Source organism: Simochromis diagramma, unplaced genomic scaffold (genome assembly GCF_900408965.1).
Source record: "Simochromis diagramma unplaced genomic scaffold, fSimDia1.1 OVJJ01000683.1, whole genome shotgun sequence".
NCBI classification, from domain to species: domain Eukaryota; kingdom Metazoa; phylum Chordata; class Actinopteri; order Cichliformes; family Cichlidae; genus Simochromis; species Simochromis diagramma.
Window position 1 is genome coordinate 2,340,066 of NW_024387158.1, and position 24,328 is coordinate 2,364,393.

At 40.0% G+C, this 24,328-nt stretch overlaps 1 protein-coding gene across 5 annotated transcripts; it reads right to left on the bottom strand.

Annotated features, from left to right (window-relative positions):
• Positions 1–4,811: 4,811 nt before the first annotated feature.
• On the bottom strand, positions 4,812–21,325 carry odf2a (outer dense fiber of sperm tails 2a). 5 transcript variants are annotated; one of them, XM_040048686.1, is made up of 19 exons: positions 21,185–21,325; positions 19,675–19,788; positions 19,395–19,508; positions 19,123–19,299; positions 18,177–18,370; positions 17,782–17,914; positions 17,515–17,637; positions 16,918–16,992; positions 16,731–16,802; positions 16,446–16,562; positions 16,038–16,223; positions 13,881–13,990; positions 10,805–10,940; positions 10,485–10,595; positions 10,116–10,379; positions 9,501–9,601; positions 7,555–7,717; positions 5,195–5,320; positions 4,812–5,110 (listed from the first exon to the last, which is right to left on the bottom strand). In XM_040048686.1, exons 1-19 carry the CDS (start codon positions 21,185–21,187, stop codon positions 4,940–4,942), a joined length of 2,490 nt encoding a protein of 829 aa, XP_039904620.1. In that variant the 5' UTR covers positions 21,188–21,325; the 3' UTR covers positions 4,812–4,939. The 5 variants fall into 5 exon arrangements, with proteins under 5 accessions (XP_039904620.1, XP_039904618.1, XP_039904621.1 ...); XM_040048684.1 differs by having other exon boundaries at positions 17,515–17,640; positions 21,185–21,321; XM_040048687.1 differs by having other exon boundaries at positions 17,515–17,640; positions 18,183–18,370; positions 21,185–21,320.
• Positions 21,326–24,328: the final 3,003 nt, after the last annotated feature.

Consider the following 24,328-nt stretch of genomic DNA (forward strand, 5'->3'; position numbering starts at 1 on the left):
CAGCAGCTGCGCGGAAACAACCGAGGAGTGACGGGAGAAGCCGAAGCTCTGCTGATAACAGCGTCCAGTCGCATCCAAGGTCGCCAGGCTTTCTTTTTGTTAGTTGGCTTGACACAAACGTAACCCGCCGGGCTTTCTCTGCGAGTAATGATCCATATGAGTGCTGCCGGTTCCGGTCACAGACGCTATCAAAATCAAGATGATAAAATGGTGATACAAATCTACAAAGATAAAAAGTGCAAATTCGACAAGACAACAATCTTCCGGAAACGCGTTAATCTTGTATTTTGGCACTCAAAGCATTAAAATAAACATTTTAATTACAGTTAATTATTTTAACGCTGAGTGCACATCAGAGCTTTGAAACTGAAAACTGGACACATTTAACATTAAGCTGCTGTCCCACAGTGTAATAAAGGAACTCGTTTTAGTTTATTGGCAGAAGAAGTTAAATTAACTTGACTGAATAGAACCGGGCTGGACTCCCGTGGGCCGATTTACTTTTGCGTCAATGAGTAGAGGGCTGCTGTACACCGGCCCTACACTCACTAACAGCATTCGCCCATTTTCAGCTAGCATCAGGAAGTGTCATATTTTGTAATATAGATACTTTTTCCCAGCCTTACTCAAATAATAGAATGTAAAAAATTATATTTAGTCAGTTCTTGTGTTTGAGGCTTTTCATACTATTTTTACATTAACTCCAAGAGGAAGCATTGTATGTTAGAGTCATTTTTTAAGATATGAACCTATAATACTTGATATTTTGTTTTAAGTGAAAATTACTTTCACAGTTTAAGTACAGCTGAAAGTGTCATAATTTGGAGAATTGCAAGTTAAGAACCCAAATGTAGGACTAACAGACACAGGCATGTCATGGACAAGGACCGAGCCCTTTTATTTTTGCCTGAAGTGCATATAACAAACAAAATCCAGAGAGAAGCAAACAAACAGCAATGTCCAGATGAACAGAATCAGCTTTTTGGGTAGAAAACAAGGAGTCACTATGAGTATCCATCTGGGAAACATGGACAAATGAGTGTATAAAATAAACTTGAGGTAAAAGGGGAGCTAGAAACAGGAAGGTAAGTAAAGCTGAAGACAACATTAGAGACAATACACTGTACCATAGCAAAGTAAAACAGGTATTAAACAGAAACACTGCACATGAGTTAATGAGTCAGGCAAGTTGATAAATGCTGGACCTAAGACCTAGGACCAAGACATACAAGATTACTTGATTACTCATCAGTTACTTGATGAAAAGGTGTAACTACTTTGATAGTGACTTAAGGTAAAATCCCATCTGAATCCAAATTTATGTCCGGGTTCTCTTTATTTGAATATTGCTCATGTTTTCGCTGTGTTATTTTGTTCCCTGATTGTTTTTAAAGGTATAATAATTTCCCTAGGGATTAATAAAGTATGCTGATTCTGATGAGAAGCAAGTTCAATACAGCCAGGCTTTCTTTGTATTAGCTGGCTTGACAGTCAGAAATAACAGAGAGCACAACAATAGCTGTCAAATTTCTTTGTTAACCAAAGCATTCTGCTTCGGGATCTCAGGATATTCACATAAAAGGAGCATTTCATCTTCATCTCTTCCAATGAAAATCTTAAATCTTCAGCTTGCCCTCCTGTCTTTTCATTAGTCCCCCTGTCTCCAAACCATACATCATAGCACGTCTCACTACCATGATCAGAACCTACAGCTATCAGGACCCCCTCCTCTAGAGCCAGCGCCTAATTTAGACCCAAGAGACAGACATTCTTCCTGATTTTAAGATTAGGCTGAAAGGAAGTTTCTTTCTGTTAAAAGGGAGTTTTTCCTTCCCACTCTTGCTAAGTGTTTCCTCATAGGGTGTTTTGTGATTGTTGGGGTTTCCTTCTGATATTGTAGGGATTTTACCGTACAATATAAACAGTGTTGGGGAGTAACGGAATACATGTACCGCCGTTACGTATTTAAAATACAAAATATGAGTAACTGTATTCCGTTACAGTTACCGTTTAAAAAGGTGGTATTCAGAATACAGTTACTTTGTTGAAATAAATGGATTACACTGCGGTACTTTCCTGTTTCATTTTGTCGCGGGTCAGGACTGTTTGGGTTTTGTTTGACAGCTACGTTCTGTTGTTCCAGGCGGCAGCGTTACGGTTGCCATGGTTACAGGGCGACGCTCTCTCTCTCTCTCTGCGACTGTGTGTTTCCTGGGTGAGAGAGCGCCTTTTCGTTGTTGTTGTTGTTGTGCTAAGCTAACAGGCAGAATGCTACAAGCATAGCTCTAAAGAATGTAGCATCATGGGCAGTGTAGTCCGTGCTGCAGGGAGAATGGACTGCCATACACGTTATGGGTCTGTGAGCGCGAGGAGGGAGAAAAAGGGGAGTGGAAAGGTACGAGTTGTCATCGAGGAAAAACGGGAGCTGGAAGCATGTAAATATAATAATAACCACTGCAGCCAAGAAGAGAGCCTGACAAGCCCAGTTGTAAGTAAGCTATTAAGACTCGACTGTGCACCGTGTTCGTGTTTTCCTCCGAAAACAATAAGTTCCGTTGGAGCAGTCTTTCAACGCCTCTCTCTGTCTCTCGCAAGAAAAGTTGACCCACACAACAAAGTAAAGCTATTTTTCGGCTACGAGCAGACAGGGACCCCGCCGTATTAGTCAGAGGTCCCTTTACTACAGTTCGGAGTCGCGGACCTTCAGTAATAGTAATAAATCACACAGCAATAGTACATTCACGTTGTTGTAAAAAGCATGATAATATATTAAGTAATCCAAAGTATTCAGAATACGTTACTGTCATTGAGTAACGTAACGGAATACGTTACAGAATACATTTTGGGGCATGTATTCTGTATTCTGTAATGGAATACATTTTAAAAGTAACCTTCCCAACACTGAATATAAAACACCTTGAGGTGACTGTTGTTGTCGTCTCTTTGACAAAACAACTAAAATCCCACCTTTTTAAACTTGTGTTTAACTTTTATTTTTATGTTCTGGCATTTCTTTTGTGAAGCACTTTGTGATTGTGACTTGCAAGGTGCTATACAATTTGAAATTTTGCTTATTTACTCTTATTGCAGTAGCACTTGAGAGCCCAGAGATCACAGGTATTCAGGATGGATGTTCAGGCTTCTCTTCTGTGTTTCTTGCACACAGAGGCTTCTCCAGACTATTATTGAACCTTATTATGTAATGTAGATTAAAATATTCAGTCTTTGTAATATTACACTGAGGAACATTATTCTGAAATTGTTCCAAAAGTTGTAGGCACAGTTTTTTGCAGATTGAAGAAACTCTGCCACCTTTACTTCTGAGTAAAGATGTAATTAAAAAAAAAAAAAACCAGCCTTGTTACTGACCTGTTGCCTAATCAGCTGCAAAATGTTTCTCAATCTTTTTCTTTTATTAACACTTACTTTTCCAGCCTCTTTGTTGCCCCATCCCAACTTTTGAGATCTGCTCATACCATCGGATTAAAAATGAGCTAATAGTCTATTATTATTATTAAAGTCTATTTTTAGGGGAGTTTAAAACTATATAAAACAAACAAAATAAATATTAAGAGTATTGCCATATACTGGTATTGTACTTTTGTACAAATATGATTACAGACTGCCTTTTCTCTCATATCATTATTATGATATATTCTTTTTTGTTTAGTTTTTTTGGCCAGGATAATCTTGTAATGATATTTGATAACATAACAGCCGTAGTATATGCCACTGATTGGAAAGTCTATTTGAATATGGCAAAAAAGAGAAAAGAAATATTTTTGCTCTATTGCTGGTTTAATATTATATTTAACATATATAAAACTTTCCATTATTAAATACACTCAAGTTTAAAAAACATGAATGACAGTTATTGATGCTACTCAAAATAATGATATTGATAAACACAATGCCTTGTACCAGCCAAAGGAAAATATTAACACCACTGTTTTCAGCTCCATACAAACAGAAGGAAAGACACATTTAAGTACTTACTGGATCAGAAATGCATGACTTGGTTTCGGCATACATACATACAAAAAACTCAGCAACAGTACAAAACTGTGACTGTTAATTCTGGTGATAAACAGCTCTATTGTGATATGATATGGCCAACAGTGATGGGATGATTAAGACCTGGATGTAAAGGACTACCCCCCAGAAGGAGAGAGCCAGCAAAGCTGGTTTAGTAAGCACCCCCATTTCCCACACCCTGCTGCTGGGCGATGAAGAGTGGAACCGGGAACAATGTCGACCGCAACCCAGGGCAACACTCATCTTCCACACTGCACACATTAGTCAAACTGGACCTCTCAAAGCCCCATCACCAGCACCTTGCGAAATCTCTTTCTGAAGGCAATATTAAACTGGCGAAACATCTCATGCAAGCACTGGCTTTTGTAAAGGTGTATGTCTGGGAGAATTACTTTCACAGAATTACACTTCTAAAGTTGTTTGCATTAGTGGTTCGCTGTTGTTTTGGTTACATCTTTTTTTTGTTATTAGTCTTTTAATATATTTTCACAACTACCTGTTATGAAAGCCCACATAGCCTTTCGTAACAGGAGCCAACCACTACCAAAAACTGCACTTCTTCTAAGTATACCCTCATAACCAGTGGTCGGGTTAAATACCTGTGGCTCTCTACCATTTCTTTAAAAATGTCTTTACACACCTAAATAAATGCAGTTGTCTTAAGCTCTTAAGGTCACTTAAGGCTCCATAGGGGAGTCAGACACCGTGGACTGCCATGATAAAATCTGACTACAACAAAAATGAACATTTTTTACTGATAGGGACAAAATCAAGTGTGAGCTCTGTGGTAGGAAACTTTATTACAGCTGAGCTATTTAAACTGTGGTACCATCACAGCCTCCAGCTCTGCCAGCCAAATCTAGTGACAGACTTAAGTCATGCCACTGTTCTGGAATATACACAATCAGCTGGGTGAGGAGGCTTGCAGAGGGCTGCTGAGGGAAAAGTCTCCAAACACACTAGCATAGGATCCTTTGAGGAACTGGACATAGTTTTGCAGGCTTCGATTAGTGCTGTCTGACTGCTCCAGGCGATCCTTCAAATCCTGCAGCTGGCTCTGGTACCGCCACTCCATCTAAGCATCAGAAATACATACTTTACAGACCGGCAGATGTTTCTACACAGACAATTTTAGTCAGTAATTCCCAGAAGCCTTTACCTGCTCTTTGCTCCGTCTCAATTGATTAATTTCTGCAGTGGTCCTGCTGAGTTGGTTTTCTAGGTCCAGTATTTTGGACTGGGTGGAACGTTGTTTGTTGACAACACGTTCTTTGGTCTCTGACATCTGATAAACAGATAAACAGATCACACTGAATTTCACTAAAATTTCTTTTATACACTATTTCAATGTTACATGCTCTTATAAACAAATTCAAATAAAAATATAGTCAGTGTATGTACAGTGGGGCAAAAAAGTATTTAGTCAGCCACCGATTGTGCAAGTTCCCCCACTTAAAATGATGACAGAGGTCAGTAATTTGCACCAGAGGTACACTTCAACTGTGAGAGACAGAATGTGAAAAAAAAAATCCATGAATTCACATGGTAGGATTTGTAAAGAATTTATTCGTAAATTAGGGTGGAAAATAAGTATTTGGTCACCTCAAACATGGAAAATCTCTGGCTCTCACAGACCTGTAACGTCTTCTGTAAGAAGCTTTTCTGTCGCCCACTCGTTACCTGTATGAATGGCACCTGTTTGAACTCATCATCTGTATAAAAGACACCTGTCCACAGCCTCAAACAGTCAGACTCCAAACTCCGCCATGGCCAAGACCAAAGAGCTTTCGAAGGACACCAGGAAAAGTATTGTAGACCTGCACCAGACTGGGAAGAGTGAATCTACAATAGGCAAGCAGCTTGGTGTGAAAAAATCAACTGTGGGAGCAATCATCAGAAAATGGAAGACATACAAGACCACTGATAATCTCCCTCGATCTGGGGCTCCACGCAAGATCTCATCCCGTGGGGTCAAAATGATCATGAGAACGGTGAGCAAAGATCCCAGAACCACACGGGGGGACCTGGTGAATGACCTGCAGAGAGCTGGGACCAAAGTAACAAAGGTCACCATCAGTAACACACTACAACGGCAGGGAATCAAATCCCGCAGTGCCAGACGTGTTCCGCTGCTGAAGCCAGTGCATGTCCAGGCCCGTCTGAAGTTTGCCAGAGAGCACATGGATGATACAGCAGAGGATTGGGAGAATGTCATGTGGTCGGATGAAACCAAAGTAGAACTTTTTGGTATAAACTCAACTCGTCGTGTTTGGAGGAAGAGGAATACTGAGTTGCATCCCAAGAACACCATACCTACTGTGAAGCATGGGGGTGGAAACATCATGCTATGGGGCTGTTTTTCTGCCAAGGGGACAGGACGACTGATCCGTGTTAAGGACAGAATGAATGGGGCCATGTATCGTGAGATTTTGAGCCAAAACCTCCTTCCATCAGTGAGAACTTTGAAGATGAAACGAGGCTGGGTCTTCCAACATGACAATGATCCAAAACACACCGCCCGGGCAACAAAGGAGTGGCTCCGTAAGAAGCATTTGAAAGTCCTGGAGTGGCCTAGCCAGTCTCCAGACCTCAACCCCATAGAAAATCTGTGGCGGGAGTTGAAAGTCCGTGTTGCTCGGCGACAGCCCCAAAACATCACTGCTCTCGAGAAGATCTGCACGGAGGAATGGGCCAAAATACCAGCTACTGTGTGTGCAAACCTGGTAAAGACCTATAGTAAACGTTTGATCTCTGTTATTGCCAACAAAGGTTATGTTACAAAGTACTGAGTTGTATTTTTGTTATTGACCAAATACTTATTTTCCACCCTGATTTACGAATAAATTCTTTACAAATCCTACCATGTGGATTCATGGATTTTTTTTTTTCACATTCTGTCTCTCACAGTTGAAGTGTACCTCTGGTGCAAATTACTGACCTCTGTCATCATTTTAGGTGGGGGAACTTGCACAATCGGTGGCTGACTAAATACTTTTTTGCCCCACTGTATATATGAAAAAATGGGTGTATCATATTTGACCACAGTTAAATTCAGTCATCATTAAAGTATTAAATAATGTATTAAATAATACAAGCTAAAAAGGAAACATTTAATAGTCAGAGATGCCAAGATATCTAAGGTGGTGACTGACTCAGAACACTAACCCAGAGCCCAATTCAAAGAAATGAAACCCGTGATTATAATACTGCTGAGGGAGTGGGCATTTAGAGCTAAAACATTGCATTTACAGATACACATACACAGTCCATTGTGTAGATGGAGTGGTTTAAAGGAACAACATATTTACGCAGTATCATTAAGTTTCTTGTGTATTTTTCACACACTTTGCTTTCTAATGTTAATTAAAATCCAGGTGTTTCCTCTGAAGCTTGCCGGGCTGTATGGTCTGTATGTGCTTTGTATCATGGTGTTCTTTTTATTGTGAATTGCTGTCACACTTGGGGTTAATCATATTTTTAAGTTCTTTAAAAGTAAATCACTATGAAAAAGGATCAGACTTGTTGGCGAGCATCATCCAGAGCCTCCTCCAGCCGATGGCTCAATAATGAGCATTCTCTTGTTTTGTCTTTTAGACGGAGCTCATTGCTGTAGACGGTCTCTTCCCGTTTTGCAATAACTGCTAGCAGGTCGCTATTCTGACTGCCGGCCTCCTTTAACTTTCTAGAAGATGGCAAACAAAAAGACAATGACAACAAGGTGCAGTTAGAGTATTTTCAATGAACATATATTTCAAATTGCGTAATTAACAGGCTTTGGGAGCGTATTTAATATTAAATCGATATAATTCAAATATGATTCAGTGGAATTCTGTCAGGACAAGCAAGGCAAGCACTGTCAAATTTAAAAATAGACAAATTAAATTGAATTTTCACTTGTTCCATTGGCAGATTTTTTCACTTATTCCAAGCAAAAATATCTTGTATTAAGTGAAAAAACAAACAAACCTGCCAATGGAATAAGTGAAAAATCTCTAGTTTCAAGATGCACTGTCTAAAAACAAGTTCATATATCTTACTGAAGTGTTACCCTGTAGCTGATTGTGTCTTATTTTAAGTGTGATGAGATTATTTTGACTAGAAATTAAAAAAATATACTTGGTAAGATTTTGAGTTTTTGCAGTGTATTGCCAGTCCCAGTCAGCAGTTCTCCTGCCCAACCAAACAGCCTGAGCCAGCCAGCTTCCCATTCCTGAGTCAGCGGACAGCTTGCCAGAACTTTTTTGAGGCCTACCGAAAGACCCTAAACTCCTATCACACCCCAGGTTTTTCTATCAAAACTGCAGAAATTGCACCGGATACCCCCTCTGATACTCCTCTGCTGCTTCAGGAGACCCCCTGGCCAATCAAGCCTGGGAACTCTCCTTCTTCAGCCAGACGGGACATCATGATTCAATAGCTAAACAAACACCAGTGGATTTATGTTTGCTCAATTCTCACCTCACAAAATACAAATTCAGAATCCTGATATAAAATGTGCTGCTCCTATTTGACAGGGTCACTAATGTTTACCTCAGCATTTACCCAGCTCACAGGACATTTCTCTGCCTAAAAGCATTTCAGAGACTTGCTGACAACATGATTTTGTGGAGCAGCAAGTGTCTTCTGTCCACTCCTCTTTATGCTATGAAACAACGCACGATCTGATATCCTCGTGTTGGTGTTGTTCCCAGATCATCATACTAAATGTTGCTCCAGGATCAACATTGCAAGTGACCAATCAGAATGTTGTGACGTCATACTTTTGCGACTTCGGGAAAAACCGGCGTAAAACAAAAAACTGTACTTAAGCTGCGAGAAACCGCCTCTGTCCGCCGATCAACGGACCCTGACCCTAACCCTAACCGTAACCCTTTAATAAACAGTAAGCAGAATTGATATTCTCCTTGCAACATTGGAATTTCATAAATGCACAAATGGCTTGGCGCGCAAAAGAATAACGTCACAACAATGTGATTGGTCACTTGCAATGTTGAACGTGGAACAACATTTTCATGATGGTCTGGGAACAACACCAACACGAGGATATCAGATCATCCATGAAACAACGGCGTGCTGTCAATGGAGGACATGCTTCTTCACTTATGGCCAAACATAGTTCTATATGCTCTCTTCCCAGCCTCATATCATTAGTATTAAGAGGATTAGAAATGGCTGCTTCTGACTTTGTTAACTCCATCATTGTGTTTTATTTTGACCAATTGCAATACAACAAATGTCCCAGTAAGCCGGTTATGTTACCTGGGGTTTGGGTTATTTTTTTTTTTAACTGAAAAATCTGAATTTCATGAAACCTGCTTTCTAGAACAGGATCAGATACGGGGTTTTATTAGGAATGACAAGGTGTAAAGACAAGAACAAGAAACAGCTGTTGGACGACATGGTGGTTGATAAATAACTATATATCTAGACAGTATTAAAGTGAAACAGCATAAGAGAAGACGGACCTTTCCAAACTTTCTACTCGCTGCTGAAGCTGTCTGTTCTCCTCCAGCAGCACCTTTTTCTTCTGTCTAAGAAGCTCCATCTGGCTGCCTTGGGTCTCCACCTAACACAATAGAAGGCCTTTGAATAATGTATTTAGAAAACATTTTCACTGAATATAAACTGAAGGACATATTAACTGAAGATGCACAGAGATGAAGAGTAGTCTCAGAATGGAATGGATGTGGCTCAAGAGACAAGGGGGAAAGTTGGTAGTTTGATCCCTGGTTCCTGTTAAAGTTGAAATGCTCTTGAGAGAGATGCTAAAACCCACATTACCCCCAGTTGGGTATGGTATAATTGTTATTTGTGCCCTTTTCTACAAGTTTATTAGTCTGTTAGCTATAATTATATTAAAAAGCTATTTTTCCAAACTTTGTAAAGCACCATTGTTTCCACACTTCCCAACGAGCATTCCTTTCTGCCAATCTATCATTTATTATCTGTCATTCCCATTTGTTCTTGCTCTTGTACCACTACCATCCAATATTTTTATTTGAATTTTTCATTAACATCATTTCAATATTGTTAATATTTTTAATGCTATCTTTGGCTATAAAGCATAAGACTGTTGTAACCTTCATGCGGAGATCAGTCAGTGCTGTGCTGAGCTCCAAGCTGTGTTTCTCCTGGCTGCACTCCCTATCCTGAGCTTCCTGCAGCTGTAGCTGGGAGCGCTGTAGGGCTTCAGGGAGAGGCTCCAACTCTGCCAGCCGTCCCAGAAGCTCCCTGCGCACTTCATCGATCTCCTTCTCCAGCTCCCCCTGCACCGTCTGAGCCTTCTGCTCTGCTTGAGCCAGCCGAGCACAGTACTCATCTGCCTCAGCCTGGGTTTTCTCCAACTTTGTAGATATGGTTTAACAGGACAACAAGGACAATAACGGTGTCATTTCTGTACAATGACAATGTAAAACTGTTGTATCCCCGTGAGAGTGTGAAATAATGACCTGCATCTTATAGCTGTCTAGGAGGCCCTCATACTGTCTGATGGAAACTTTGACCTGTTGAAGCTCTAACTGAGACACGGACAGCTTCTCCTCCACGGCAGACGCTGTAGCCTGAGAGAAACAGAACTTTTATTAAATAAAAATGACAGTTCATACTCCTAATGCAATATAAGTGAACCTAAAGCTATTAGAATCAGTAATGGAAAGATTACATCCAACCCGCAAAAGCATAACAGATGTGTCGAAATTCTGATCAGGGCATGGTTTGATTAACATTTAGCAAATCTGTTATCGTTAATAAGTGACTTTGGCTGTTTCACCTTGAGGGATTGGTTCTCCAGTTTGGCAGCAGTACTCTCTGCAGTGATTTCACGGAGACGATCCAGCAGCGCTTCTTTCTCTGCTCTGCCTTTATCCTTAGTAGTATGAAGCTGCTCAGTCAGCTCTGCTATACGGCTGTCATACCACATATGATAACAAGTTAACAAGGATTAGATTTCCATTCATATAAACAAAATCCATCTGAAAGAGCAAAAGTCCAAAGTCAAAATTCTATTAATGAAGCTTGGTAACTGATTTCATCACAACAGGATCTTTGTGATTTTCATGTTACATTTTCTGGAAGCTTGCCCTTATCTGAATTAAGGGTCTAAAGACTTATATATGGTTCAATAATGTTTAAAAGGTCCACTGAGCACACTGATTTGTGATATTGGACTAAATAAAAACTCAAGTAAAAATAAATTCAATTAAATTTTATTTATATAGCTGTGATGTCTGCTGCTGCAGATTGTGTGGAGTGAAGAGAGTGCAGACCCAAATGCAGACAATGGAGATGTGATGAAGTGAACAGAAAGTGAGCAGTTTATTTCTGGCTGCACAAGACTACAAACAAAAGCAAAGAAGGACTAAGATGGAACTACCAGAAGCTATACTGGGAAAAGCTAAAATACTAAGTACATGAAGCCTAAGACCTGAAACCTGAAACTTGGAACACAAAGGAAGAAAAGCACCAACAAGAGACAGACAGAGGACTAAATGCACAATGATAACAAGGAAATGGCAAACAGGAGGGAAACACAGCTGCGACTAGTCAGAGACAACGTGACAGGGAGGAAGCAACCCTGAACACACTAAACGCAAGACGCGGGACTATCAAAATAAAACAGGAAACACGAGAAACAAGCTGAGACACGGACCGCTGGGACTGCTGAAGAACAGACATGAGTATATAACTGACTTGTCGTGACACATGAAACACAGGGGAGGCACAGAAACAAAAGCCTAAGGCGTAGAAACAACAAATATAACCAGAAACTAACTAAGTGAAAGTATATTCAAAAACACAGGGTGCCCAGACCCAGGACCATGACAATACTGCCAAATCACAACAACAGTTCCCTCAAGGCGCTTTATACAAATGACTTGCAAATCTCATAAACTCATTTTATTTTATTCACAACACAATATAGAATATGTAAAATATGAAAACATATCAAGTATTTAAACTGACAAAAGAAAAACACTAGTATATTTTGAATTTGATGGGAGCAACACATCTCACAAAAGTTGGTACAGGGCCATGTTTCCCCCCGGGTAGTGTCCCGTTTTCTTTTAACACGCATCCGTAAATGTCTGGTAACTGAGAAGATCAGCTGCTGGAATTTTGGGAGGAATGTTGTCCCATTCTTTATCTGATAGAGGATTTTAGCTACTCAACAGCCATATGTCTTCTTTTTTATATTTCTTATTTCATAATGTGCCAAATGTTTTCAGTTATTGAAAGATCTGGGTCAGCCTGCAAGCAAGCCAATTCAACCCCCAGATTCTTCCACTACAAAGACATGCTGTAGGAATAGATTAAATGTGCAGTTTAGCATTGTCTTGCTTAAATATGCATATTATGCACACAGGGAGCATATTTTGCTCTAAACCTTTCAGCATTGATGGCGCTTTTCCAGATGTGAAACCTGCCAATCCCCCCCCTGACATTTACGTTTTCCAAAAAGATTATCAAATTTCAATTTGTCTGACCACAGCACAGTTGCTCAACAATTTGCAGATGCAGATTTTTTTGGAGATTGTTGTAGCTACATAGCTATTCTGACATCACCCATCGGTTCGTAAATGTCCATTCTGAAGTCTCAAGATCAACCTTTCCACCATCTTCATCACAAAAAACAGTGATGGATCCTGACAGTGACGATGGGCACCTCTGACTGTGAAACCACTTGCTAGTACGCTCACAAGTCGTTAGCCAATGAGAAAGCAGATAACACCACAGCTCATCCTGCTTTATGTAACATGGTATGATAATGTTTACAAAACAGATTTCATCTTTTATTCAGTATGACCCAAAATGCATGACTAGGTCAAAGAACACAGTAGCAAAGTGTTTGCAGAGGGGGACACAGAAAGCCTATAGACTTCTATAGGACTGGAAGTGTTTTTGCAACCTCAGCTAGTGCCACCAGGTGGCATGGATGGATATAATGCACTTCCATACCGGCTTCATTTTTTTTGACCAGCAATCTATGTCAATCTTTTTTTTTTTTCCCCCATCTATGTTACGCTCAGAAATTCTGCATCTAAGATGCTGCTTTTATAATCATGTTACTAACCTGTTGCCAATGAACCTAATTAGCTGCAAAATGTTCCTCCAGACATTTTTTTCAGTACCACTTACTTTTCCAGACTATTACTGCTCCATTCCAACTTTTTTGACATGTGCTGATATGTTCTATTGTCAATATAATATGGGTTTATTAGATTACACAGTTTTCACCTTGAGGCGATTGTGGTTCTGTTTTGGCGCTATATACATAAAAATTATTTAAGTTGAAATTTACATCACACACACGTTTTCCTTAGGATCACATTTTTTTTTTGTATTTTAACAAAACAGCCAAACAAATGAGTCTCAGCAAGAGTGCTCCTCTCAGAGTTTTGCCAAAGAGATCAATGGACATATTGTGTCAACTACATTTTCTCCATATCTGCATGTCTCTCACATCCCACCCTCAAATGTACTGCTATATCCAACTTCAGCTCAAACAATTCCCTGTTTATTTCTCTCCCAGAATGATACTGAAAGCAAGAAAACTTGATGAATGAATGGAAGATGCTCGGTATATGGCTACAGTCTATAACCCTATGCTAATGTCATTAGTGGTATAAGGCATTTTGCACTACACAATTACCAATGTGACATTGGAAGACCTTGCAAACGTCAAAATAAAAATGTATTCATGGTGATTTTCCAAAAATATCAACAGACTTTTATTGTCGTGCATGCCATTCAGCTGTCCAAAACTCCTTTGTGAAAAATAAAAGGAGTTTAGGATCTTGGGTTTGTTATCCCCCCTTTGTGAACAGAGAAAAGGAAAATGCAGTTACCTGTTCAATAGCGACAATTCAATATCCAGTTTACTCTTGTCTTTTGCTTCTCGTGCATGTTGACTCTGCCATGTCTCAGCTGCTGACAGCACCTCTGCTATCTGCTTCTCCTGCAATTGGAATACATTTTTGTCACTGTTCACAAATACTGGTTGAGTCAGTTATAGTCATAGTTGGGCACTGGTTTGTTTTTAGACTTCTCCTGGTATGAGGTGCTTATGTTGATATGCTGTATTTGATTGTACATTATGGTCAAATATCTCCATTTGTTGAGTTCTAGAATCATGTCCAAAGACATTTTGGAAACGTACATAGACATATAGTAGAACTGTAAAAACCTGTAATCTGTAAAGCCACTGTTGTGTTTGTGACCAGCTCTGTCTATGAACATGCTGCAGCTGTTTTTTAAGTTGAAAAACACAAGCACTGTGCTGGATTGCTGGTGATGTATGAATGGCTCGACCTTTTTAAGGAGCAAAACAAGTCCTGTTTTTCCTTGGTTTTATGACTTTACATCATATGGGATCAAGCTGTATGCCAGAAAATTTGCAAGGCTTTAACTCTTTGATGGACCTCACCAGAAAGGATCAAGAGCGAGGACACACATGTCACACAGACTGTTTAAGTGTGGCTGAATGATGCCAAAGACAGAGAAGGTGATCCAAACTGAAGATGTAGAACTACCAGGAAGCAAAATAGTAGACTAATGGGATAGCTATATCCTCCTGGGGTTATCCAGAAAGTTATAGCTATCCTGTATGTCTGCTATTTGCTCTCCAAGCCAATCGGACCATGATAATGATGCAAAGAGAACAGCCCTGCCAAATATTTCCAGAGGGTAAGATAGTACTGACAAACCAGCCCAGTTGTAGTAATAAGGTCCCAGACATTAATATGTACAGTACCTACTACTGGTCATCATATAAGCAGCCAGAATAATATTGCTTTTTCTACTGAATTAAAGTACAGACTCTCTATATGTGTGTCAGAGCTGCATGAAATAAGACTTTTGTTCATAACCCACCTGCACACTTACTCAGAGCTGACTGAACTATTTCTGATCTGCTGCTCTGGAACTTAAAACTTCACATTACCAGTTCATCTACTCAAATTTCAGGCTCACACTCTGTGGTGTTTATTACATTTGTTTGCTGCAGTATGGACCAGAGGGTTGGACTATGAAGCAAGTTTGACAGGCTTTCTTTAAGTTAGCTGGCTTGGCAACTCTTCAATCAGTGATAAAGACGATGAAGAAGGCTTCAGGATCTGGGCAGGCTCAAATAAAAGAAGGCATCAAATGCTTCTTTTGACTCTACTTCCGTGAAAAATTAACTGTACCGATGGTTGAATTAACTGTGATTTATCACTTTTTTTTGGAAATCTGGGCTACATTTGTGCCTGATTACAGCCAGACCCACTGAATCCAGAAATCACTTAAATAGAACCTGCGTGACAAAGAGAAGCGGGCTAAAAGATCTCAAAAAGCTACACATCATGGTACAATCTAAAGAAGCAGCCTAATGATTAAGATGAACAGCATGGGCTCAAGCTCACACTCTTAAGCACCTGAGATCCTTCTGCAACCAACCTCTGAAAATAATGGAGATAAAGGGGCATCAGTATTATACTGAATCTAAAAGAAAAATCTCCTTAAATTAGTTTTCAAATATACACAGAGTCTAGTGTCACTGCATCTTCTTAAAGACAAAACAGCAAAGGTCACTAGGAGGATGGTGAATGGCAACTGTAAAATAACACATCATAGATGCACATCTAGACAGTCAGTATTCTTCATAAGGCCCGTCTTCTCTGCGACACACTGAAACCAAACTAACTGCAGATCCTGAAGTCAAACTAGGAAGAAAGACTGGAATTTTGCATAGATATAAAATCTCCGTTCAGCACATTAGCTTCATAATATGTTAAATTGCATTATTGCATTATCCCTATCATATCCATCATTTGGATATAACAATAATTTTTACCCAGATCAAATGGGAAATTATTTATATTCTCTGTGACTTATATGACAAAATCAAACTGAACAGAATATAATTGACAGAAATGACATAATATAAAAAACAGCAGAACAAGTTTAATATCCATGACATTAAAGGTTTTAATAGACTGGTATGTCTGCGCTGTGGAAGGACGTACCATGTCCAGCAGCTGGATGCTGAGATGGCCTGCTGTGTCCTCGCTGCGCTCAGCTCGCTGCTTTTGGGCCCGTGCGGCTCGTTTCAGAGCCTCTCGGTCTGCGCCTGCCTGCTGCTTTAGTGTCACCAGCTGATCTGTCAGATGTTTTATCTCCACCTTCTGCCGATTGGCTGCTTTTTCCAGGTTCTGAACCAATGGCAGAGGATAACAGACGTATAGATAAAGATATACTGAAAAAAACATGTCTGACTACAATACAAACAACTGGACAAATATAGATTGCAATAAATATAGATTGTCCAGGGTGTGTGTTCACTGACTATCATTTCTTTCCATCCATCCATCCATCCATCATTATTATACACAGCACCAAAAACAGCAACAGATGGCAGAAGATACCACACAAACCTTTATCTGCACAGTGAGGCGACTGTTCTCAGCGTCTTTGCTCCGGAGCTGTCCTTGTAAATGAGCTCGTGTTGACTCCAGGCTCTTTGAAAAAACAGCTGTGCTCCTGGCATTGTCCTGCATTTCCAAAGCCAGCAGAAGATACTTGTTTTGTGCTTTGACATTTGTTAGTTCTAAGAATATATGATATGAGTAATGCTGCAGTGAAAGAATGCCGTATGGAAAATTTCAGCTCTGCAGTTTGACACAGTTTCGGATGAAGAGAGTTCTAAATAAGACAGCCACCTTTTCATCATCTAGGAGCTTGGCAAGTCGATTAACCTCTCGGTCTTTCTCTTGAAGTTTAACAACAAGATGCTGTAAAAGGAAAGAAAACATATTATTTCTGACACAAAAAAGGAAACTACACAAAACGGATGTATTTTGTGAGGTTACTTAAACAAAAAGAATTTGTAGTTTCTATTAAACTCACGGCATTTTCAGCTTCTGTGTCTGCCAGTTTCTTGAGTAATTCGTCCTTCCTTGACAGCTGGAGTGACTCCATCTGCTTTAAACCATCCACACATATAAAACTTCACCAGTTTCTTTAACAAGCATTTACTGCATCTACAAAAGTGTTAAGAGACCAACCAAGGCTAAATATTGTGACAGAATATAATCAACTTACTAAGTAAGGATTCATTTATTTGAAAATTACAACAGATCTGCACCATACTGGCAAATCTAGCTTCTTACCAAAACTACGACTGCGACATGCCCCCTTCTCTCACTCTGTTTCTCTGCACTGAGGTTTCCTTGTGTTGTTTTCATGTGAAAGAATACTGTCCCAGAAACAGTTCAATATTTACTCATCTAAAGGTAGCATGATTTCCTGTGTATTTTGTGCTATTGTAAATTGGCAGTTGCATTAGACTGAGGTTACGGTTCATTCATTGGACCCTGCTTGCATGAAATGGATCATCAACACAGTCCTGCAACCATTTACACTGGAGCTTAAGGCGCAATAGGCTCTCTTTAGATTTCTCCAAATGATCTGTGCTGTAAATCAAAAAATCATCTTGCACAGTACCTGAGATTCATGCTGCTCTCTGAGAAGCTTCCGCAGTGTTCGGTTTGTGACCTCAAATGTCTCCAGTTTCTGCAGCAGCAGCTCGTTCTGACAGGCCAAGGCTGAAGACTCAGAGCCAAATGGCTTCTTCAGCAGCAAAGACACAGACAGAGATAGAAACACTGCATCACGAAACGCTGAGAAAGCCTCCTGTTTCTTTCTAAAGTTCCCATGTTCCCCTAGTCTCACAGGACACATTGAAAGAGCAGACCCTGAGGTAATACTCACATTGCTACCAGGAGCGCACAGATTGAAAATGGACTCTCGCAGGGCGGAGGCTTGCTTTGCAGCTGCTGCTCCATTCACCTCAGCCTCCATCAGCATCCTGAGTAAAGCATCTTTGTCCTGATGCCCACTGTCACTGTGTAGGAAAAAACAGACCTTAAATCACAAACATACTACTACTCGAACATGAGTTTCATAAACGTCATACTCTGAAATGACTGTCCCACCTTTATGTCACATACGCTAACAGGTAGTATAGTTGAAATGCAGTTGAATCAAGCTATTTTCTTTCAGTTGCCTATAGTATAATTAACCACCCAGATCTCTAAGCCCTTTGAAAATGAGGGCAAAGAGAGGCTGTTTGTCACGTGAAGGATTGGGAATGAGTTTGGAATCACATTTGCCTGTTACAGTCATTCTCCTCCAGCATCTTCTCCATGGAAAGCCGTAACCTGGTGTTTTCCTTCTCCGTCTCCTCCAGCTCTTTGGTCACCTCAGCCAGCTCCTCTTCCTGCTCAGCGATCACCCGCTGGGACACGCTCAGCTGCTTCGACTGACGCTCTAGCAGCCGCTCCTTCTTTTGCATTTCTACCTGCACATATACCGGATAGGTATAAGTGAAAAAGGACATGTGGACCAACGCTTTAAGCACAGAAATCGACAAGAAAACCTCGCTGCTCTTTGCGATCATCAGATGTGGCAGTTTAAAATGAGGGCAAGTCTTTCTATGGGGTAAATGAACAGGTTATCTCCCTGCTATACTTATTACATGTGAGTGGCAAGACTGGAGAATTTTGACTAAATTAATACATTTCTACATTTAGATTTTACCATGTGTTTCTGTGTAAATGGTAAATGGACTGATTCTTAAATGGTGCTTTTCTACTCTCCCAAAGCACGCAAAGCACTTTTTTCTAGTGCTTTCTATCTACCTCTACCAGGCTTTAGTACTACCTGTTGTCTCGTGACAGGGTGGTACACTCCAAGCTGAGTTTGTGAAGTTAAAATAGCAGTTAAAATGAAATAAATATGACTGGATTAAAAGCACTTGAGCTTGCAAATTGCTATGTATTTTAGGTTTAACATATTCAAAAATGTTCAAATTTCCAGGAGTATTTAAAACAGTTTCCATGGAATAAACCCATTTATTGTCTGGGTGCCTTAAATGGTTATGTAACAATAAATATGTAACAAGACTCGCCTTGAAAATCCCATGTAAGAAAAATAGAAATCAACAATGTTTATAACATAAGTACTACTAACAAACAAATTATAATCTGAAATCTGTCTAATTAATAGTAAGGTTAGGGTTGTAGGTTGGACAGTTGCTTAACTCAAACTGACCTCATTTTTCAGCGAGCTGACTTCAGTCAATAAGTTGTCAATCTTCCTCGTGTACTGGCTGATTTGTCCATGTAGGCCTTCTTCCTCCACTGATGCAAGGTCAGCTAACTGAAGTGCAGACTGCGAGCTTTCAGGTTCTGGTTTCGGTGGTGTGATCTCAAGGTTGTGCGTTGGCCCCTTGGTGCAAAATATACCGTGACACTACATCTTTGATTGCGTGAGTGTTTTTAAAAAAATAGCAGAGTGGACTGGAAACTGAGAGAAGGTATTACCTCCCACTTATATGTGGCATCACGTATGGAGGTCTTTCCTGGCGTGATCCCCAGACCTCGAGTTTTGACTTTAGCCGTGGGACAAAGGTCTGCTTTGTTGACTGCAGTCTTCCCCTTTAAAATACAGTGTGGTTATATTAATTGCATTTATTAGAATGGGCATGTACTATGGGCATGAGTAAGCAAACGGCTTATGATCAAGAGATTAGATTAGGAGAAACATTCACAATAAAACATGAACAACATCACAAGACAGACAGTCCACATACAAATATCTGACCTGAGGTGACCTGCCAGGACTCCTCTGGCTGTCCAGGTGCACGTGTACTGGCACGGTGTCATTGATGTGCACATGAATTGGAGGTGAATTTGAGCGTGTTCTCGTGATTTTCCTCTGTGGTACATGAGCTTAAGTAAGAATAAGCTTAATAGAACAGCATGTAGCTCAATAAAAAACAAACAATATCTTAATAATTTGCAAATAAATACGACAGGATATGTGAATTTGATTGCACAAAATCCATAATTTTCTGTTAAGGTAAGTCAAAAACAGCTAGAAAAATTACTGGGTATTCTTTTACAAAAAGAATGTTATGGCTATGATCTGAAACAGATTCTGGATCCTGTCCACTCTGGTTACTCCCAATGAAAATCATCAACTGCCACCTCCAGCTCAACACACTCCTCTGCACTCATTTCTCTTGTGCACTGCTTTCGATGTTTCTAAACATTTCTACCTTTACTAACGCTGCTCCTTGCATGTTCACCTTTCCACCTCATCTACTGTCTGGATTCTAGTGACACTCGTGCCTCTTCTCTCCAGAACATGCCTCCACTTCTCCAGTCTATTCCACCTATTGTTGAAGCTGAGGAGGGGTTCATCAGCTTTACCCCTCTGTAGTTACTAGTGCTCTGCACATCTGTCAAGACGTCCACTACTCTGTCTCCCAGACATCTCTATACCTGCACAGGTATGTCATCTGGACGGACTCTTCATCATCTTCACAGCTCCCCTCACTTTCAGATTCACTAACTTTCCTCATCAGTCTTCGTCTCTCTCGTTTTCTTCATTCATCAGCTCCTCAAAGAACGTCTTCAATTTCCTCAACACACTTTCTTCTTAGCACATTTCTGTCCTTCATCAATCTCTCCTGTTCCACATCCTTTCCAGCTTAATCACACAGGTTGGTCCTTTTCTCCTTCCTTAGGAGGAGAAAGGTGCTGTCCTATGTACACAGTACTTGGACAGCTTGAATCCAAATACAGTGCTCCTGGCCTTGCTTTCATCTGTTCTCCTGCACACGCAATACTCGTGTATTGCTCGTGTATCGCTCTAAGACTCTACCTTCTTCCTCCTCTCCATCATATCAGCCAACTCTTTTGCCTTGTACCAGACATAGTTCCTATATTTCAAAACAGTTCCTCTGCAAACACCTCTGCACTCCTGCCTTTCCTCACATCAAACTTGCCTTCCCTCTTTCCTCCTAGGCACAGTTTCCACCTTAACTCTTTGGTCTATCAACACCTATCAACATCTATCATTCACTCCGTCACCGACAAATCCGATCCTCATTCTTGTGTTTGATGTCTGATTAGGAAAAGACTTTTGGCTGACGCCCCATTTATTAATGTATAACCCAAGAGTACACTTCATATCGACATTGTTTTAAACAGTTGGCGAAGTTGTCATGAGGTCACTAAGAAGTATTCCTTCCCATCACATTAGCTTCAAACCTTCACGACAGCATTTTTAGGATGTGTATAGTAAACGAACAAGTCAGGAATCTTACCATAGGAGAGACCGTAAAAATACACCCCCCAAAATAGAAATAGAATTCATTGGCAAAGCACCATTTAATGCTTCGAGAGGAGTTGGATTGGAGTCAACGCCAACAGACAAAGCTTCTTTCTGGTTGGTTACTTTAAAGCACGTGACGTCTTTCTCAACCAGAGATTGGAGCAGAGTCGACGACGTTACGTCACTTAGCAACACACTTAACAAGCTACCAAAGAGAATAGCTGAATGAAGATGAACCTCCCCCACTAGGTCAATTCCATTTTCTAAAGTAAGCTCACCACTCAGCAGCCATCTTGAAACTCACTCGGACTCTTACTTTGAATCAGCAGAGGAACAAGAAGCAGTCAAATGTGGTAAAGCACATGAAAAGTGTTTTTCTTCTGCCATCATCTTTGCTGTCGCGAATCTCACGTTTCTGTTAATGCAATATATGCTAAATGACAGAAAAGGGAAAACAAAAATATACCTGAGTACATCCTTGTCTTCCTTCTCTCACCCCAACTGGTCCCAGATTACGGCCCCTCCCTGAGCCTGGTTCTGCGGAGGTTTCTTCCTATTAAAAGGGAGTTTTTCGTTCCCACTGTCGCCAGAGTGCTTGCTCATAGGGGGTCGTATGATTGTTGGGGGGTTTTCTTTGTATTATTATAGGGTGCACTTTACAATATAAAGCGCCTTCAGGCAACTGTGATTTGGCGCTGTATAAATAAAACTGAATTGAACTGTTTGTTTGGGAGGAATTAAGTTCAGTGTAGTTGAGCAGTACCCTAGCAGTAGCATTAAAGGACCACATTTCACTCACCTCAAAATCCTTCTATTTAAAAATTGTTATCATTTATTTATTTTAACTAGAGCTGCAGCTTCTCTCAGTGGCTGGGGGTTAAGTGATCAGGATATGGCCCAAGACTTGTATGTTCAATAACTTTGTAGATGGAAAAATATTCAACTACAGGAATAAGACAAATGAAAAAAGTGTCTAACACATATGTTTAGATTCTACGCTGTCTGTTATATGTAGAGATGACTTATTCCTTGAGTTAGATCCTTTTTCTGTGCTTGCATGATTCATACGAATAAATAGCAGCCAGTGCCCAAAGAAAATCTTTGAAAGATATTTGAAATCTTTGAACCTTGAAACACATCTGTTGAGTGTATCAGCTAATGGGCTGCTTTTAGATTTAAGGTGCTACTCAGGCACACTAGCCTTTTTTTCCCCCCACACTACAACACAGCTAAAGGCTCGCTTTACAAACGGGTAAAGCTGATTGTATCACAGAACTCTTTAAACACAAACAACATACAACAATAAAGAAACATACACACATCATCTCTGTTGTGACACAGGACACTCCTTTAATGAAGCCAAATATTGTTTTCATTATTGGCTCCATCACAGAGGGGAAAAAAGCAACATCTGATACAATAACTGATTTTAATCATTGTTAAGATGGGAACATGAGAATACACCAGTCTTTGGCACCTCCTACTCTAAACAAACATGCTGCTTACAGATAAACATCTGTTCTTTTTTTTTTTTTTTAAAAGAAATATTAAAAATACATTTGACATTTTGACACTGATAATCACAAGCATGTGACACATGTGGGTATAAAGGACGGGTGCTCCCATCTTTTGGACAATTTTACAAGTAGAAAACAGTAGAAAGGACCCCTGCACATCTGGGGAAGAAATCAGAATTGATCAGTTGGCAGTTATTTGTGACGTGCATTAGCAGGTTGCTGACGTGGAGTTGGGGCTTTGTGCGTCCATGTCAAAAACAAGTTTATTTCTTGTGCTCTGTTGGATTCTAATACTGGCTAGGCAGATTTCACCCCCATGGCTGGCCTTCAAAAATCACTGCATCTTCTGTGCATTTTCACTTTGACCACTTTGAAATGGACTGATTTGGCATGATTGCAACAAAAATATAAAGTGTTTTATGTAGCTGAGACCTGACGGTGTGAATTCTGGAAAATAAAAGAGTGAAACTTTTCAAAATAAGGCAAATTTATGTCACAAAATGCTGAACAATTGTAGTCCTTGAACACCCAACATGTCAGATAATTATGACAGGAATAGCAACATGACAGCAGAAGAGGAATAAAAAGTCTTTTGTGGTTTGGACAGAGTTGGATTTCAGGGTTTAGATTTCCATTTTAGTTTACAGTAGTAATATCCTCTGTATAATCCTGCAGATTACTCATTCTTATAAATTCATTGCAGTAATGAACAACAACATAACACACAACATATTAAATTTTGTGTCAAATGCAGAAGCAGCGTGTGAAAAAGTAGGCACACTTTAACTGCTTCAAAAGGAATTAAGATGGCAAGCAGCAGCCAGGCACTGCTAATCAAATTCACTTGATTATCTGATCATCAGCAAGTGTGAGCGCCTCTATATAAGCTCAAGTTTAGGCAGTTTGCTGCTCCTGAGCATTCAGGTGTGTTAACACAACGCCAAAGAGGAAAGACATCAACAATGATCTTTAATAAGAAAATGTTGCTGCCCATCAACCTGGCAAGTGTTAAACGGCCATTTCCAAACAATCTGTTGTCCACTGTTTGACGGATTATTCACAAGTGGAAAACATTCAAGACGTGCCAATCTTTCCAAGCGTGCATGTGCCACCAAATTCAACCCACGGTGAGACCGTGCAATGCTTAGAGACACTGCAACAAACCCAAGAGCTTCATTTCACAACACCAGCACAAACACCTCAGACCAACTGTCAGCACGGTGGTGGAGCGATGATGATTTGGGCACCTTGCGGTCTCGTTTATGCAGTGATGTTTCCCACACGAGTCATCTTGGTCATATTATGCCTGTAAAAGTTCCATCCGTCTCACAGAATCCACCTTCTTAGTAATTTGTTTGCACAATTTGCAACATGTTGTTTGCATAATTGTATAATCTGTAAATATTTCATTCTCACAAGCTACCTTATTTAATCAAATTCATACATATCATACAAGATGAGCTTGTTAATATTTTGTTCGCAGAAGCTATTTTAGTGATACAATTTTAGTACCTTGTTTACACAACTTGACATTTTATTTAACATAGCTGTTATTTTGCGTGAACTACTGATGGGTTTTTTGTTCTATTGTTTAAAAAAAAAAAAAAAAGAAAAAAAAA